At 38.3% G+C, this 17,003-nt stretch overlaps 1 protein-coding gene across 2 annotated transcripts; it reads left to right on the top strand.

Moving 5' to 3' along the window:
- The first annotated feature begins 4,487 nt into the window (after nt 1-4,487).
- On the top strand, nt 4,488-16,270 carry CETN3 (centrin 3). Of its 2 annotated transcripts, none has more exons than XM_064642986.1 (5): nt 4,488-4,790; nt 6,832-6,967; nt 8,677-8,791; nt 11,393-11,584; nt 15,823-16,270. In XM_064642986.1, the coding sequence occupies exons 1-5, from the start codon at nt 4,774-4,776 to the stop codon at nt 15,864-15,866; spliced, it is 504 nt and encodes a 167-aa protein (XP_064499056.1). In that variant the 5' UTR covers nt 4,488-4,773; the 3' UTR covers nt 15,867-16,270. The 2 variants fall into 2 exon arrangements, with proteins under 2 accessions (XP_064499056.1, XP_064499057.1); XM_064642987.1 differs by having other exon boundaries at nt 4,664-4,813.
- The last annotated feature ends 733 nt before the right edge of the window (nt 16,271-17,003 follow it).

Raw genomic sequence — 17,003 nt, 5'->3', positions numbered from 1 at the left:
TGAACATGTATATTTGGGGGTCAGTTTCAGTTTGTGGTGACACAGATTATTATTTCCACACAAGGCAGTAGCTAATGACAGCTGTATACTGTATTTGGAACACAAATGGTCACATGGCTTCTGTTGAGCTTGAAGAAGTGAGTCAGTGCCAAGTGCAGGGGGATGGCAATTTCCCTGGTCAAACCCCTACACTGTTGCTGATCCAAGTCAGGATGCTGTTGGCCACTGGGGCACACGCTCGCTCATGTTCAGCTACTGTTGACCAGCACCCTCAGCTAATAATCAACAGATGCTATATTGTGAGGTAGTTATCTCAGATGAGTAAGGAGCCTTTATAATGTTCCTAATACACATGGAAACGAAACAGTCACTTTAATTACTTCAGTTCTACAGCATCTCATTTTATTTTATATCAGTAAACATTTGCTTTCAGTAAAATTTGCTTTTATGACACTATGACAGAAACATGGGATGTTTCTGCAAAAAAGAAGATTCTCAGCAGGGAAAAAATCATCCTAACTGTTAAATCTTAGACTGTAGGATGCTATAAAGCAGAGCTCAGGATGAGCTTTAGAACAAGTGCTACTAAAGTCTAGCACAACACCTTGCCTTGTAAAAGAAGACATCTGTAGCCAAAGGAAAAAAAAGTCATCTCTGTTATGAAGGAGAGAGGGAGATAAAGGTGGAGGCAACCAACACTGTTTCAAGTTCTTATTTATAATTAATGTGTGTGTTACCTAAATCAGTAAGCAGTACCACTTTGGTCTAAACATGGACAAACTACTCTCCAAAACTACTACTTCTGCAGTCCCTTCACATTCAAATTGACTTAGGAAACAGAGAAACGATCGAGAAACAATGAAAAAGCACTCATTAGGTTTTATTTTAAATCTATTTGAGGCTAAATTTGAAGTACAGGGGATTTGCTGGTTGGGCTGCATTCGAACTGCACTCCCTGTGCGGCACGGGGTTTTCCAGGGTACTCGGAAAGCAGTCCAGTGCTCTGAGGGGCATCATTAGTCCGGGCACTCTGGTGTGACATTAAATCACACTACCACTGTCTTATACATTAACCCTGCGTTGCTGTGCGCGGTGTAATCGTACCTCGAAGTCAATCAGTACTTCTCCAATGTCCGCAGCGATGTCCCTTCCTGCCCCTCGCTCCTGCCCGCACAGCGCCGGTGTCCCGGCGCCATCTGGTGGCAGCGCCGCCCAAGGACAGGGCAGGGGCTACACTGACCAGGAAAATAGAACAGACAGGATTAGGGATTAAACTAGAAACCAACGGTGTTATAAACCTGCCCCTTGTTTTTGCTGTGCTACCCGAAACTGTCTGGAGCACATGGCTACTCCCGACTGTTCAGCTTTTATTGGGTGGGCTAATTTCACCTGTTTAAAAATTAATTTAACTGTTAAAAAATTAATTTAGTAACTGTCTGTGCATATTCCCACATATGCCCAACTGTGTCTTGGGATGGTGACGAGGCACTCAAAAGTGATTAAAATTGGAAAACACATAAAAGAACGTTGACACAGGAAGAAGGGCTCAGGACCTTAGCCAACACTTCTATGACTGTACCAGAGCTAGAGAGCCAGGTATTTCCTACAGGTTCGATCCAGATGCCCACAGAAATACATTTACAATCATTGAACTGGGAAGGACACATGGTATGTTTTTAACACAGCTTTATGTTTTCACACTAATTTTCATGCCACATGATTTACTGTAAGAGTGAAATAAACAAAAACTCGCTTGAACTTGCATGAAACCTGTATGCCCAGCTACTCCTTTAAAAAAATTTGGATTCATTTAATTAAGGTTCTGATATATGATCTGATTATGAACAGTTAAATGAAGTTTGTAATCTGCCCACTCAAATTCAGCTTGGGACGAGAGAATGGCAGGATGGTTTCAAATACTAACAAAATTAGGACTCAGAAAAGAAATACATTCACTCAAATTGAATACAGGGCTGGCAGACAGCCCCACAAATGACTTTCATATAGCAACAGATGAGTTTGAAGATTAATTAAAAGCCAATTACAAAGTTTTTAAGTATACCTCATAATTAATTATTTTCTTTATTAAATGGCAATACACAGGTATGGGGATACTAGAGATATTCTAATTTACCAACTCTACTCATAAGAAGTGATTTTAGGAGGAGTGTAGCCAACTTTGAAAATGTAGGGGTTTGCAAGTCACTGCTGCCGCAACCAAACCCCCGTACTTATTTTTAGGTATTATTGTTTGAGTGTGTCTTTTCTGTTTTGAATTCCTTGCATCTCCATTTCACATGCAGTAGGAGCATTGCTGCCAGCTTTAATGAATTTACAAACAGTGGCAGTTTAATTTCTGGAGCAATTTCTTAGCTTATCTTGTAAGTCTAGAAGTAGAGACCTGAACATGGATCTCAAGTTCCCAGAAGCATGCTCAGAGAATCATTATCAGGCATTTCACTCTACTTGACACAGAACAGCCAGGACACGGACACTTCATGAGAGAGGACAAGCTGAAAGCCAAGGGCAATCACAACACAGGCAGGGATTGTTACCTCCCTGCAGAGTGCAGGGATGATGACAGTAACCTGACCTCTCAGCATCCCAGTGACTGCCAGACAATGGCAAGGTGGTGACTCAAGTTCATGGCCAGGCCACAGAGTCTGGTCAATATGTCAGCAGCAGCAGCACACAGCACAAAGGCAAGAATAACTCCAGTGCAGCTCAGGCAAGGACCAAGGGCCTCTATGCTGAACTCCAGGATCAACATGCAGTGGAGGTGGGAGTGGGGGTGAAACAGGGCAATTTGGGGCTGTTAATGCAGCCAGGTTCCTTGTACTATTCTCCCACAGTCCAGGTAAGTGTGCTCACCACTTGGTTAATTCTTCCTTTTCTCTCTGGACATGTAAATATGTCGTATGAACCAAAAAAAAAAAAAAAAAGGAATTTGCGATTATATTTGCACCACAGCACAGGCTGAGGGTCAAACCTGCCAGTGATTTATGTTTTTAGTTATAAAGCTACCATCTATAAACAGAGGTCTGTTACAAACCTCTTGCCTCTCCCTATTTGATCTGTGGACCAGAGATAATATGAACAGAGAGCCAAACAAGCCTCATCTCTGTTTGACTTTGTTCAGGAAAAATGTGTCTTGAGTGAGCCAAGCTCTTCCTATCCAAGAGTGTGCACTTGGGGTCGACCTACTACTGGGTTATTACTGGAAAACTAGGTGTCTGAAAGCGTAAAACACCAAGATATGCTGTCAGTCCTGAAAGGAGCAGGACTGAAATGCCTGAAAAAATTTTTCATTGCCTGAGTATTTCCAGTGAATCTAGCCAGACTGCTTAACACAGTATTAGCAAGGATCTGAGTGTCATTATAGTCCAGCTATTAACACCAGATTGTGCTGTCACAGCTGGTTTTAAAACAGCCCTGTTTGTGAAGCAACGCACAAGGCACAGTTGTCATGTCACAGACCAGAGCACTGAGGCAGCACTTTTCATAAATCTGAGTTTTCTCACCAGTGATATAAGCATTTCCCTCACCCACAGATATATAATGTTGACTCACTGACTGTTTTGCAAGGCTTGAAAACATTTGTGTCAATGTTAACTGGAACTATACATTAAAATCTTCAGTCTTCACATAGTATGGATTGCTTTCCATGAAATTTGTAGTGAGGTAAAGTCTGTACAGTACAAGAAATGCTTCTCAAAGTGTCAAATGTTAAGCATGCTCCTCCACAGCTTGGGAGGGAGGGAGGGAGTGGACAGGGCCTGGGGACCTCTCCAGACACAGTCATGGCACATCCATGTGACAGCAGGGCCATTAAAGATGTCGGCAAAAATCGGACATGTTACCTGGCATGCAACAAGCCAGTGATTACACACTCGAGAGAGACATTGATATTTATTTCAGAGCGGCGCAAGCCCAGGTCCTCGGTGAAGTTCCACAGATCAAGCACCCCAGCTGTCAAAACTTTTATACTTTTTAGCAAAGGTATTAATGTACATTGGCTACAAGTTAAACAGTTCTCTTATTAATTTGTATCTATCATCTATTGGTTAATGATTCTCTCTCTTCTCATGCTAATTACTGCCATTCTGTCTCTTCTCTTGGGTCGGGTGGGTTTCTTGGGTCAGGGGTCACAGATCTGCCCCCGGCGGAATTACTTTTTACCCAGTCGGAGCTAATCTAGCACAGTTGCTGAGCTGGCTTTATTAATTGCTTCTTTATCTTGGGGGTTCTGTCAAATGCCCTTAAGGCCCGTAAATTCAGCATTCTTTGTCCGAGATCATTGAAACACGTCGAGCCCTAAACCTTAGGAAAATTCAACATACAAGAAATTTGTCTCTCTAACACCTGGATATCACTTAAGAGCTGGCTTGTTAGTTCCTATCTGTTTCGCAGATTAAATCCCGTTTCTTGTCGACTAAGGTCGAAAGTCAAAATCAAACACCAACATCCTTTCTTAAGAACATGTTTGTATACTCCACATTTCGCAGCAGCGGCGGTGCTGCCCGCCCGCCCGGCCCCCCGCGCTGTTTAACGGCGCCGCGCGCACCAATCCTGCCCCGCAGGGACTCCCCTCCCTCCGCCTTGAGTGGCAGCACTTCAACCAATAACAGTGTGCCTGGAGGCGGGAATGTACCGGCCTGCGCCCAATCAGACAGCGGTCGGTTAGCAGGGGGCGTGGCCTGGACGGGGTGTCGCGTCTCCAGGGGAGGAGGCGACGGGGTTGGCGCTGCATCTGCTCCGGCCCGGCCCGACAGGATGAGCCTGGCTCTGAGGTCGGTATGAGCCTGGCCCTGAGGTCAGTATGAGCCAGACGCTTTCCCCTGGCCCGGAGGAAGCGCGGGCGGGGGTTCCTGATGGCCGCACCCCCCTCGGGGCCCGCTCGGGCGGTGCTGGGGGAGGGCGGGCGCGGCGGCAGCGGCGGGACCCTAGTGGGTCACCCGCGGTCTCCGGCCGGTCGCTCTGGTCCCCTCGGCGGCGTCAGGCCCATCTGTGTGCGGGGGGAGGGCAGGACCTGGCGCTCGGAGGTTCGCTCTGGATTGCCTAATGCGCCTCCAAAAGGCCTGGGAATAGGGGTAAGACTGGACTGCTCGGTGTGTTTTGTTTGTAAATTCTGCTTTAGGAGCTGTTGTATAAAGGGCTTATGACTCCCAACACCTGGCAAATGCTTGTCTCCAAGCACAATTAATATGCTTACATGGCAACCTAATTTTCAAATCTGACTTCAGGCTTCGTGTGGTAAAAGTGGTTGTGGAAGTGGCACTGAGCTGTTTGTGTTTAGGTACTGCTTTGTCATTTGATAAATTTATTTTATGCTAAGCACCAAATGAACAGTTAAGCACCCAGCTGCTCTTCCAGACGAGTTCAGTGTTAATCTGCTTTCAGATTTATAAATGGATTTCATCATTGTAGCTCACAAAATCTGAGCTCTCTAGATCTGAGCTACTCTCCCAGTTCTAATTATGTAGCCAGCTCAGAGTTATTTTAGTCCTTCCAAGAGCTACAGTAATTCAAAGCCTATGTGAAATCACACTGTCTCCATTGGTCTGTTAAGGGCTTCTTGCTCTCTGAGGATATTGTGGTCCAAGGCAAGTCCAGCTCGTGCAGCCTGCACTTTTCTTGTCTGTTCTTGGAATTTTTACACTTCAGTGGTTGTTGGAAGCTAAATCTCAGCCATATGTTTAATCTTGGGTTTTGATTAAAATTAACAAATCCTTTACAAAGATGAAGATAAATCATCTCATTAGAGGAGATTTGGAAAGTAAATCTTGAAAAGTTTTCTGTTCACTGATCAGTAATTTTTGTGCATTTTACACTAGATGACAAAGCACACATCTGGTCCTTGGTGCAAATAGACAAATGAGCATTAAAAGCATTTTCCTGAGAGTATAACATAAATTATGCAATAATTTAGGTTAGGAAGGACTTATGGGAAGTCATCTAGTTCAGCTTTCTGGTCAGAGCAGCTCCCACTCAAAACTGAATGAGGATGCCGAGCACCTTTTCCAGTAAGGTTTCAAAATTTTCTAATAATGGAGACTCCTTGGTCTGCTAGTGCAACTGTTCCAGCATATAAACACATGGACTGAGAAAATGTTTCCCCATAGATCCAGCTGCAGTTTATCCTCTTGCATTTTATGGTTATTGTCTCATGTCCTTTTACTGTGCTCCTCTGGAAATCTAATTTCATTCCTAGACTACCAAAGAAAACAGGGCTGTCTTTGAGCAAGATTTGCTGGTTTGGAGGGCTTGTCTCTTTTGTATATACCAAAACAGAGCAAAAAGTCTTTAGAACAGTGTGTATGATCTAAAGGATTTTAAAAAAGAACCCTGTAAATACCATTTATCTAAGAACTGTTACAGGCAACAAAGCTGATTTGTGGCACCTAATTCCGGCTTTGATAGCCAGACTGCCTGGCCTAGTTCAGCCTCCACTGGTCTGTCACAAATTTATTTTTTTTTAAGCTGCAGTGTAGAAACAAAGTGTTTCGGGGAGTTGTATCATTTCAACTGCTAATCTAGTTTGTAACCTCAAGAACCCTTTTTAACTGGTAGTTTTTCTGCCCTCCTTTTTTGTCGTTGTTGTTACTTATTAACAAAAATGCCTGTGCTGATTTTATTTTGAAGGTGTCATTCATATTTCACAAAGGAATTATCTGTTTCAAGTGTTACTTTAAACTGGGAGTAGAAGCTGGGAAAAGATTTAATAGCTAAGGTAGTGATCTGTGCAATTATGGTGAGTTTCTTATTGGTGGAAAATGTTATCTACAGTGGCATCTTCCCAATAGAAATCTAAATTTCTTTCTCCATATATAGGAATGAGCTTTCAGTAGACAAAACTAAAAAGAAGAAAAGAAGAGAACTGACTGAGGAACAGAAGCAAGAAATTAAAGATGCCTTTGAGTTGTTTGATACAGACAAAGATAGAGCAATAAATTATCATGAATTAAAGGTAAAAGCTTTTTTTCATTCAAACCATTTTGTGACAAATAATATACCTGTTCCTTAGTGAGTTTTTAAGATGTTGGCTGTATCTTTAAAAACCTCCTTCAAGATGTCTTTCTGGGTTAAAGAATTGAGTTTAAAAAAAAGAAAAAGCCTGGAAATACTGCATTGGTGTAAAAACAAGCTTGTCTTCCCATACTATATGCAGTAATGGCATTGCTGTAGCATTCTGAATAACCCTGGTCTAATTGCTCACCAGGAATTAGCTTGGACAAATGACCAGGACGCAAAAGCTCTTGAAAAAGAGCTGTGTAACCTAAAGCTTGGTGTTGTGAGAATCCACAGGTTTCAGATGCTTAGGTAAAAGATGCAAATCAAATTTGTAAAACTGTTGACTACAAGCCAGAGCTTACCAACTTGTATTTTTCAGCAGGAAGCCTATTGGCTGTAGGAATAAGGTGTGCTCTTTGCTCTATGTGTGCGAGGCTCAGTAGCTGCCCTTCCCAGTGAAGGATGCTTCTGTTGATAGCTATTGGTAAATGGAGGTTAGGATGGCAGTCTGAGTCCTTCTGGCTGGAAGTCTATAGAAGTAGTAGATAAAGTTCATTAAGGTCACTTTAAATTCTTTATGAATTTTTATTCTAATCATATGGCATCAAGAACAGAAAGTGGCTTTGGAGACACCAGTGTTTCTGTCATGTATTGGGTGAGATTCTTTTTGGAAGGAATGCCTAATCTAACTTACTGGCTCCACATTCTGGCTCTACTCAATAATTTGAAAAAGGAAAAAAAGTCTTATTTTTACTTAATTTGCTGTTACAGGAGTGTTTTAGATATAGCAATTCCCTTCTCTTTATTTCAGAGTTCAAGTTTTTGTCTTTGCTGGAAGCCACTGTGACCAGGGTAGTGCTGGGGACTGTTTCAGGACTATTAATATGCTTTTCCTGGTTATGGTGTATTTTGAATTCCCAACTGTTGTGATTACTTGGAAAGTTGTTTGTTGGCTGTCTAGCTAAGTATTGTCACCCTGAAGGTAATACTGTGGAAAAGCAAAAATACATAAAGAAAAAGACTATCTCCTTCGCTACAAAATCAGTGGATAGCGTAGATTTTTGAAGGACTGCTTCCAAAAGCATTGTGGTTTTCCGGTTATGGTTTAGTCTGTGTTCATCTGTTTGGAGAAAGTCAAGATAATGTGTGCTGAGAAATTGCCATCTCAGTTAAATTGGGAAACTAAATGTGGACTTCTAACCTAATGGAAAAGTAAAAAGTAGGTTGGCTTATGTTGTTCATTGAAAAAGCACTTGTAAGAGTACTTGTAAATCCATGAACATATACACACTTTGTGTGAATAATGAAGAGTAATTTGAAGACTGATTTTCGATTTTGTCTTTGAAAAGATAAGATTTTAAAATAGTTTTGTAAGTGAGGAGAATAAATCTACTTCTCCTAAGAAATACTTGATCCAGTCTGTAAACTCCCTGAGAATACAAGTTTTTCACTGTAACTCAATGTTCTATTTCCTAACAGTAGTTCTAGGTGGTTTTAATATCCAAAGCTCTTTTCCTGTTATTTATTTTGTTTATTATTGCTTCTAAACCACTAATATGCTCTTTATCTCTTGGGTAAGAATGTAATTACTGAAGTTAAAAAGAAAATCTGTTAAATCTATATTTAATCCTTACCTGTGGTTGCACTTCCCTTTTATTCCAAAAGGTGGCAATGAGAGCCTTGGGTTTTGATGTAAAAAAAGCTGATGTCCTGAAAATACTTAAAGACTATGATCGAGAATCAACAGGCAAGATCACCTTTGAAGATTTTAATGAAGTTGGTATGTGTTTGATTGTGTGTCTACCTCTAGAGATATTTAGTGTATAGTGGTGACTATAATTTTGAAGCAGTACTTCGTGTACTTCTTCAGCTATTTAGTACTATGAAGAAATAGAAATGGGAGATTTAATTTCATTATTTTCTTAATATATTAGGTCAATAGTGGAGGAAGATAAATCTTTGTTTTCTGAATGCTTAATTTGATATGTGGAGATGAATGATAGCCACAGTATAACAGTGTAGAGTATACACAGTGCTAATCTTTTTCAAGCTTACATGGAGGAATGAATGCTAGCTTAAAACATAGATATTCTTCTGTTGTTTAGGGATCTTTGTAAGATTCTCATTTCTGCTATGGAAAAGGTATTTAGCATTGAATTTAGTGGGAAGGAGTGTGTACACAGACAAACTGCAAGCTGAATACAGACTTCATATATAAAAAATATTAGAAAAATTGAAGCAGGTGTTAAATATTGTACTTCAAGGATTTTCAGCTGTTGATAAAAACAGAATTTCATGAGTTGTTTCTTTCTTCTGGAGATTGTGCATTGTGCAGCTTAATGTACTTTAATCTGCAGAATTTTTAGACTTTAAGTTTCTTTGAAGTTTTTAAGGGCTTTTTGTTACATACAGTTTATGCTTTTGCATACAATTTATGTTTGCCAAAAAGTAAGCTGTGTGGAATTTCTCTGTATATGTCTTTATATCTCTAGTTCATTGTGTCTATTATAGTTCATTATGCTCATTATAATTTATTTCTTCAAGGTATTAGATTTCTGTAGATTTTCTCAAACAGAACACCCAAACCTCCAGTATTTGCTTTTGGCTACAAATAACAATCTACTTAATGTGGCAAAACTAGTTATTGATTGAAATGTGGCAGATTTTTAATGGTTTAGCAGGTTAGTATTGGACAAAATGTGTTGTCATTGACAGATAATAGTTTTGTAGTTGTATTCCAGGTTACAGAAAATTGGTTTTTGTTGTTTTCTGACTTGTAAAGCCTATGTGGAAATAAATGTGATCAGTCTTGATTTAATTAAAAAAATTAAAAAGAAAGTGAATGTATTGATTTAATAGTAATACTACTCTTAAAATTACATAATTATGCTGTAATGTTGCATAAATCAAGATATTGTAATTACCATGCATTTTTTTTTTTTTTTAAATTCCTGATGTTCAGTCCTGTTCATAGTTTCCTCATTCTGTCCTGGCTGTCAATATGGGCAACTATTAAGTGCTGCAAGAAGCTAGGGAGATTCTTGTAGAAAGCACAATAGATACTTGGAAGGGGATTGAACCTGTCACAAAAATTGAATGGGGTTAGAGTGCTGTGGTGGTGCAATATGACCTTGATACAGAATTAAACATGATATCACTTCTAGCAGAAAGATTAGGAGTTAGAGAAAATAGGTTATTGAGATGTTAATTGTGAAGAGCTGCTGAATATGGCTAAGCAATTCTTGAGTTTCTCTTAATGTTTAACTGAAATTATAAAGATACAATTACCTTTTGTCTTCTACAGTTTTGTATTTAGAGACTTTATTTATTGTTCTTCAGTTGTCTTTTTGCCAAAAAAGTATTTTTCAAATTATATGGTACTTCATACAGTGCCATTGTTTTAAAAGAAAATATTTAAATTTAGGAAAAATCTGGAGCATTTATGCAGATATATAAACTTCATTGCTGCAGTGAGCTTATATGAGCCTGAAAAAAATTTTTTCCTCTCAAGTTTGCTAAGCCAGAGCAGACGCTTCATCTGCAGTCAGGAGCAGATGGTAAGTGGTTCTTTGTGCGCAAGTGGTGTTGATGTGTTTTTAATGGCTTGATGAAGTCATAAATAGCAAGCCCTGTAATACAAGACTAGCAGGTACAAAGATATGAAGATATGTTATTGCTGGTTGGTCTGAAATAATTACTAGGAAAATATTTCATGTGGGAAGTTTGTCTTTTCTGTTGCAGAAACTGACAAATGGTTATAAAAAAAGGAATAATAAAGACTGAAGAATCCTTTCAGAATACACGTCTTGCAATTCATAGTAGTGTCCTTTATGTAACCCCTGTGCTCAGGGTTTGTTTTGTTTTGTTTTGTTTTGTGGTCTTTTTTTGTGTTTGTGTGGTTTTGTATTTGAAAGAGAGGTTCCATGTGAATGTTCTTCTTTATTTAGTATTTCAGTGTTCTCTTCAAGTCAAAATTCTATCCTGATGAAAACATATAAAATGAAGAAAAATCACATGTCTTTGTCTATCAGAGCTGATGGGGTTTTTTTCTGAAAGTTTGGAAGTTTGAAACAGAGGAGGCCTGTGTATACTTTTAATTCCTGTTGAAAAATTTGTGGAAAGCATGACTGTGTCCAAATTGCCATGTGGTGTTCCACTGCAAGAATTACACCCTAAAGAGCAACTCAGCTTGGAAAAAGAGAGATAAGAAAGAGAGGTCAGATAACAGTGAAACAAATATGCATGTTGAACTGAAATACGTAGAAATGTAAGAACAGGTGAAATCAGAAATACCTGTTCTTCATATTGTCTCAGCTTGCATAGATCATTCTGAGTTTACCCTTCAGAATTTTTTAGTCTAACTCAAGTATCCTTCTTGCAGTGACAGATTGGATATTGGACAGAGACCCACAAGAAGAAATACTCAAGGCATTCAAATTGTTTGACGATGATGACTCTGGTAAAATAAGTCTGAGAAACCTGCGCCGAGTTGCTAGAGAATTGGGTGAAAACATGTCTGATGAAGAACTACGGGCTATGATAGAAGAATTTGATAAGGATGGAGATGGAGAAAGTATGTGTTAGCAAATAAACTCCCATATAACCTTGTAATTTTCTGCCGTTTTTAAATGTGGTTTTGTTGTAAATATGTCCTCTTTAATTTCCTTTTAGATAACTTTCAGCTCAAACTTAATTTAGCTTACAAATAGTGGAGACAGTTGTTTTTGACAGCTACTAGTCCTGGAAACACATATTGGAGTCTAAGAATTGAATTGATTCACCATGAACTCCTATTCAACCAATGTCTATTAAATGATGAGATGAATGTAGTTGAAGGTCAAAGTAATTGAACTGGTACATGGGAGATTCTATGTGCCTACATTACATTTTTATTTCCTTATAAATCAGTGAAAGGATTAAACTGCTTAGAGAAAGTCAGTCTTTTGATCACTTATTCAATATTTCTTAAGTGGCAATGTGTCATTGTTGTGATTTCAGCGTGTTAGTTGGATATGGAGCAGTAAGCTAATAAATCATGCTGGAAGTACCCTGGATCTATTCAGGATCAGCTTGGATTGGTCTTTTAACATACTTCTGAGCATGGGAGTGCTGGAAAGCATAGTGTGAAAAATGGCTCTGGAATTGGCAAGGTCCATACAGAGTGGGCTGCAGAAAGAAATTATTAGTTAGATAAAGAATGAATTAACAAATCCAGTTTGATAGTATGCTTATTAAATCATTTTGAACACTGAAACTTTGGGGTTTTTTTTCATCAATTTCAAAATATCCTTATTTTTACACCAGAAACCTTAATATCTGGATTTTGAGGACCACTCACTTCAGACCATGCACCTAAAGACTGTATCAATCTTTGAACACTACTCTTTCAGAGTGGTGATTTGTGTCTGAGATTTCACTAGCAGTTCATCAACTTTTCCAGGGACAGTAGTATTTATATTTTTGAGCTGTTGGACTCAAAACTCTCACTCCCAGTGAAAAAAAAATTGTGTTTTCAGCCTTGTGACAGACAGTCCTCCCCTCTGTGCTGTTAGACATAGGTGTTATTTTTTGGAAGTTGTAACCATAGAGGTGAATGAAAGTAGAAGTCATCCGCAAGCAGGTTTTATCATGTGTTGCTCTCTTGGAGCTGCCAAAATGAGATGTCAGAATCATGGATCAATATTTTTTGTCACATGGCTATTTGGGCACTAGAAGTTGAACAAAGACCATCAGCTCCTTTCAGGAAGGTTATTGAGTCGTAATTATTTTCTGTCAGTGTTACGTTTTTTTAAATCAAGTTGATCAGCTAAGAGTGGGTAGCTAAGTTTCCTCTGACTCAATCATCCATTCATTCTCTTTGTTAGAGCAATCAAGCACAAGATCGAATATGGAAGATTGACAGCATAATGTTTGTCTATGGTACTGTTTATCCTTAAGGTTCCGTGTGTTTTTTGTTCTTTGAAGAAAACTGAGGCTGTTTTTAGCTTTTTAAGATTAATTCTGAAAAAGTAAATAAGCCTTTGAATCACCATTCTATTTATCTTCAAACATCTGGGTCATGTAGGAAAATCTTGCTGTCGTCTAATTCTCCTTCTTTCCTGCCCTCAAAAAAAAAAAGAAACTGTTAATTTGGTAGCATTTTTAATTGATACTTCAAATATAGGAATAATACCATTTTTGCTTTAACACTTTTATTACCTTTTAGAGATTGTTTTACTCACAGTGAAATAAGGTCTCTTGTGTGATGCTCAGGTTACATATCCTCAGCAAAACCACTAAGCTGTACTGGTATGCTCTATGTAGATTTCTGTAAAAGAAAGTATTTTTGACATATTTCTGTCTGCCTTAAAAACTTAAACAGTCTTATTTTTGTATTCCTGGGTTTAGGAATGCATTGTGTTTTGGTGCGTAACTAATTTTAGAAATTTCATGCAGTTTTTGTCATCTTGTGTGGATGCGTCCGTAGGAAACACAGTGCAGTCTTGGGTCTCAGAATTTTGGCACAGAATTAGGGAAAAAAAACCAGCACTGAAAAAATGTACTTTTAACTCTCAAGATTGTAATATGTTTCTGCATATTAGCTGGGATACTAGTTTGTTCTTTTTGTCATGGAGTTGAGGGAAATGAGATGCCATGAAGGACTGTGTTTGCTTCTGCTTTTGTTGTGCTGAACAGATGAACGTGTGAACAGATCCTTAATCTGAAGGGGATTAACTGGGTTTGCTTGTTGTCACGTGAAAGGTAGGAGTTAGATTTTTGCCTGTCAGTATCTCCGGGAATGTCCAGACCCCGGTGTCCGACAATCTCTCAGTGTTTTGTAAGGAGACCCTTCACCAACAGATTCACAAGATCAGAGGGTACCTCAACGTCCCTTGTCGGGGGAGCTCAATAGAACCAAGACCCCTCAGCGAGTCCTGCCAAGGTGTTTTCCGCTGGTGGCAACTGCAAGGACTCACTTTAACAGTTTACAGAATAACACTTTTTATTAATACAAATTGTGACAGATTAATAAGGTTCAAAGGTTGTCAGCGATAGTGTCTACTGCAAAAATATGTTTTAAAGCAATCTACTGATACATATATTAAGCAAGCACAAGCTCTGATACAAAGCAGTCTAACTAATACGCTATGGGGTAACCACAAGCAAAAGCTCTAGTCCTAAGAGCAGCATTTAACACATGTAGAGTATATTTCTCATCCCTTCTCATCCTCTCGGAGGGGAGAAGGTAGACTCAGCTTGTTAACCGATCCCAGCAGTTTTGGTGGAGGTCTTCTCCCACTTTCCCCCTATCCCCAACTTATTTTTATACCATTTTTGTTATGTTTGGGTGGAGTTTGAATGGCTTTAGTCATAAATATCTTTTATTTCTGATTGGTGTACTTTAATGGGAGGGGGGTGGTTAGCATGGTTTGGTACCTGAGGAGGGGGTTGGACATGGTGGTTGGCTTTAGCAGCAGAACATCTTGATTCTCCCTCAGACTGTCTTTCCACTTTGCAGCGTTGTTTAGCAAGGATGTTGTAAACCAGAGAATATTGTGTTGTTACTGTGATAAAGCTGTGGAAAGGCTTTTTAAAGTCATACAGTCAAGATAGTATTTTTGTCTCTTAGAACACGGTGTAGCTATATGATGGATGGGTATTTCAGAGTATAGAATCCTAAGCTCGACTAAATCTGCTTGTTACCTATTTTTTTACATGCATCACATGAAGGCATATTTAGTTATTTGTTTGGTTGGGTTTTTTTTAATTTATTCTTTAACATAGTGGAATTTGTTTAATTTTCTTCTAGCTGTAGATGTAGCTCTTTTTTTGCATTGCTTTCTTTAGGAATAGCTTGGGCACATTGGCTGGGATGGACAATTGTCAGGGAGAATTCTTTGTATGTGTCTTGTCTTTTCTGTACCACTGACTTATTCTGATCATTCCCACTACAGTAATTAGTAATTAGCAGAGTGTACATGTTCACTGGTTAATTCTTTTACAGTGTCTCTGTTTTAGCATATGAGTAAGATCGGTAGCTCAGGTATAAGTGCAGCAAAATAATTAATGGCTGCTAATTAATTTATTATTATGACTTAATTTCTTCAAGTGCATTTGTATAAAATTTCTGTTAATTATAAATGACGAATGAAGAAAGTTCAAATGGGGAAAGGCTCATCAAAAGTCCATTTTAATTCTAGCTAATTTATGGAATAATTAGTAAACGATGTTAAAATTCGTTTTATGTTTGGCAAGTGTTACAGATTTGGGAGTGAGAGAAGTAGCGTGGTTTGGTCTGTGGGGGTGGTTTGGATATAAATGCTTGAATCATGACTTTAAGAATAAAACTGAATTAATCATAACTGTAGCTGAAATATTGTTTCTTAAGAAGCACTTGCTAAATAAAATTTATGTACCATTTTTAACATTTTCATAGACCTTAAAATAATAGTATATTTTTGCATAGCTGTCTTTTTTACATATGTTTCTCAGGGCTTTTTTCTATCATATTTTACTTTTTAGAATATTTTTACTTTCATAATTAGAAATGATAGCTTGTTATATGTGAACTAGATTCTGGCTAAAATATTCCACATAACTAACTTGTATTCTGACTTCATTTTACATGAAAAACTGTGCAAAACCCCTGTTGTTGTAAGAGCAAAAAGTCCAAACCCTGATAGTAATGGATCAGATGCAGCAAATACTCACAGAGAAACCTTTAAGTAAAATTATAAGTAAAATTCACGGATGTGAATTTTTTTTTATGGTTTATGGTTGTTTGCTGTTTGTATAATGATTTTCTTTTTTCTTTTTTTTATTTTTTTACAGTCAATCAAGAAGAATTTATTGCTATTATGACTGGAGATATTTAGCATTAGAAGAAAAGGAATGAGCTCAGCAGAAAAGGGAGGAGTCGTTGGTAGCTTCCGTTACGATGTTTTGTACTTGCATTCATTTCTGTAGCTGGAGTGATGCAGAAATTTACTTTTGTCACAGGACCAAAATAAAGATGGGTTACAGGCACTGATAGTTCAGTACTTCGTATCATTAAATATTATCATTAGAATAATTGATATTTTAAAACAAGCAAGTAATGCTGCATTTCAGAATGTTTGAGTAATTGTTTGTAAAATAGCCTTGTCTCAGATTTCTAAATTGTATCATATTATAAGAACCTTCTGAGGTTCTTGACTTTGTGTTAGCATTAGCTGTGGCCTTAGTTTTGATACATAAGGTTTGAAAAAAATCCATTTTAATAAAATGTTCTTTACTATTACTACTTGAAAGTCTTATTTTTGTAGTTTAATCTGGGGTGGACTATAAGGGACAATTCTTCAGAGAAAAGGTTTTTTTTTCTTTCTTCATTGGTAAGCTTTTACTTCTGCTTTTTTACATGAATGGTAGCATTAAATGAGCAAGCATTTGCATCCTCAGATATGCCATTTATTAACTGTTACCCCTGATAACAAATGGCAGACAACTATTCATGATGATCAACTGTATCCAAAACATGTTTAAATCACCCAGGTGTCAGCCAGCAACTCTCTGTTCAGTATCCACAGCTTTGCTAGTTGTGGAGACAGTGACAAGGGCAAACTTCATGCAAGCCATGTAGAATGCTTTAGAATCCAATAGCAAAAATACCACACATAAAACTTATTTAAAGAAAGCCATTAAAAATCTGCAACAACCTGCCCAACTTTTAACCGGCATTTTGCAATCTTAAAAGATTTGTTTGGAGGTGGATGGTTACGGGAAAAGATTCAGTTTTTGGGACTGAGCCTATGAAAAGCTCTAAACAAGTACTTTCTAAGACCAGTGTGAGAATTGTCCAGTTCGGTAGCTTCTGGCTTTGCTCTTAACTACTTACGTAAACGATTTCAGGGACACTTTTATTTTCTGCAGACAGTCAAAGTGGCATAGAATTGGAAAGATCTGATAGTAGTCATCAAAAGCTTTTTCCCCAAGAATCCAACATTTACTCTGAATGTGCCAAGTTTTTTAACACT

Source organism: Pseudopipra pipra, chromosome Z (assembly GCF_036250125.1).
Source record: "Pseudopipra pipra isolate bDixPip1 chromosome Z, bDixPip1.hap1, whole genome shotgun sequence".
In the NCBI taxonomy this organism is placed as follows: Eukaryota; Metazoa; Chordata; class Aves; order Passeriformes; family Pipridae; genus Pseudopipra; species Pseudopipra pipra.
The sequence above is the reverse complement of the archived record's forward strand: the minus strand, read 5'-3'. Positions and strand labels throughout refer to the sequence as shown.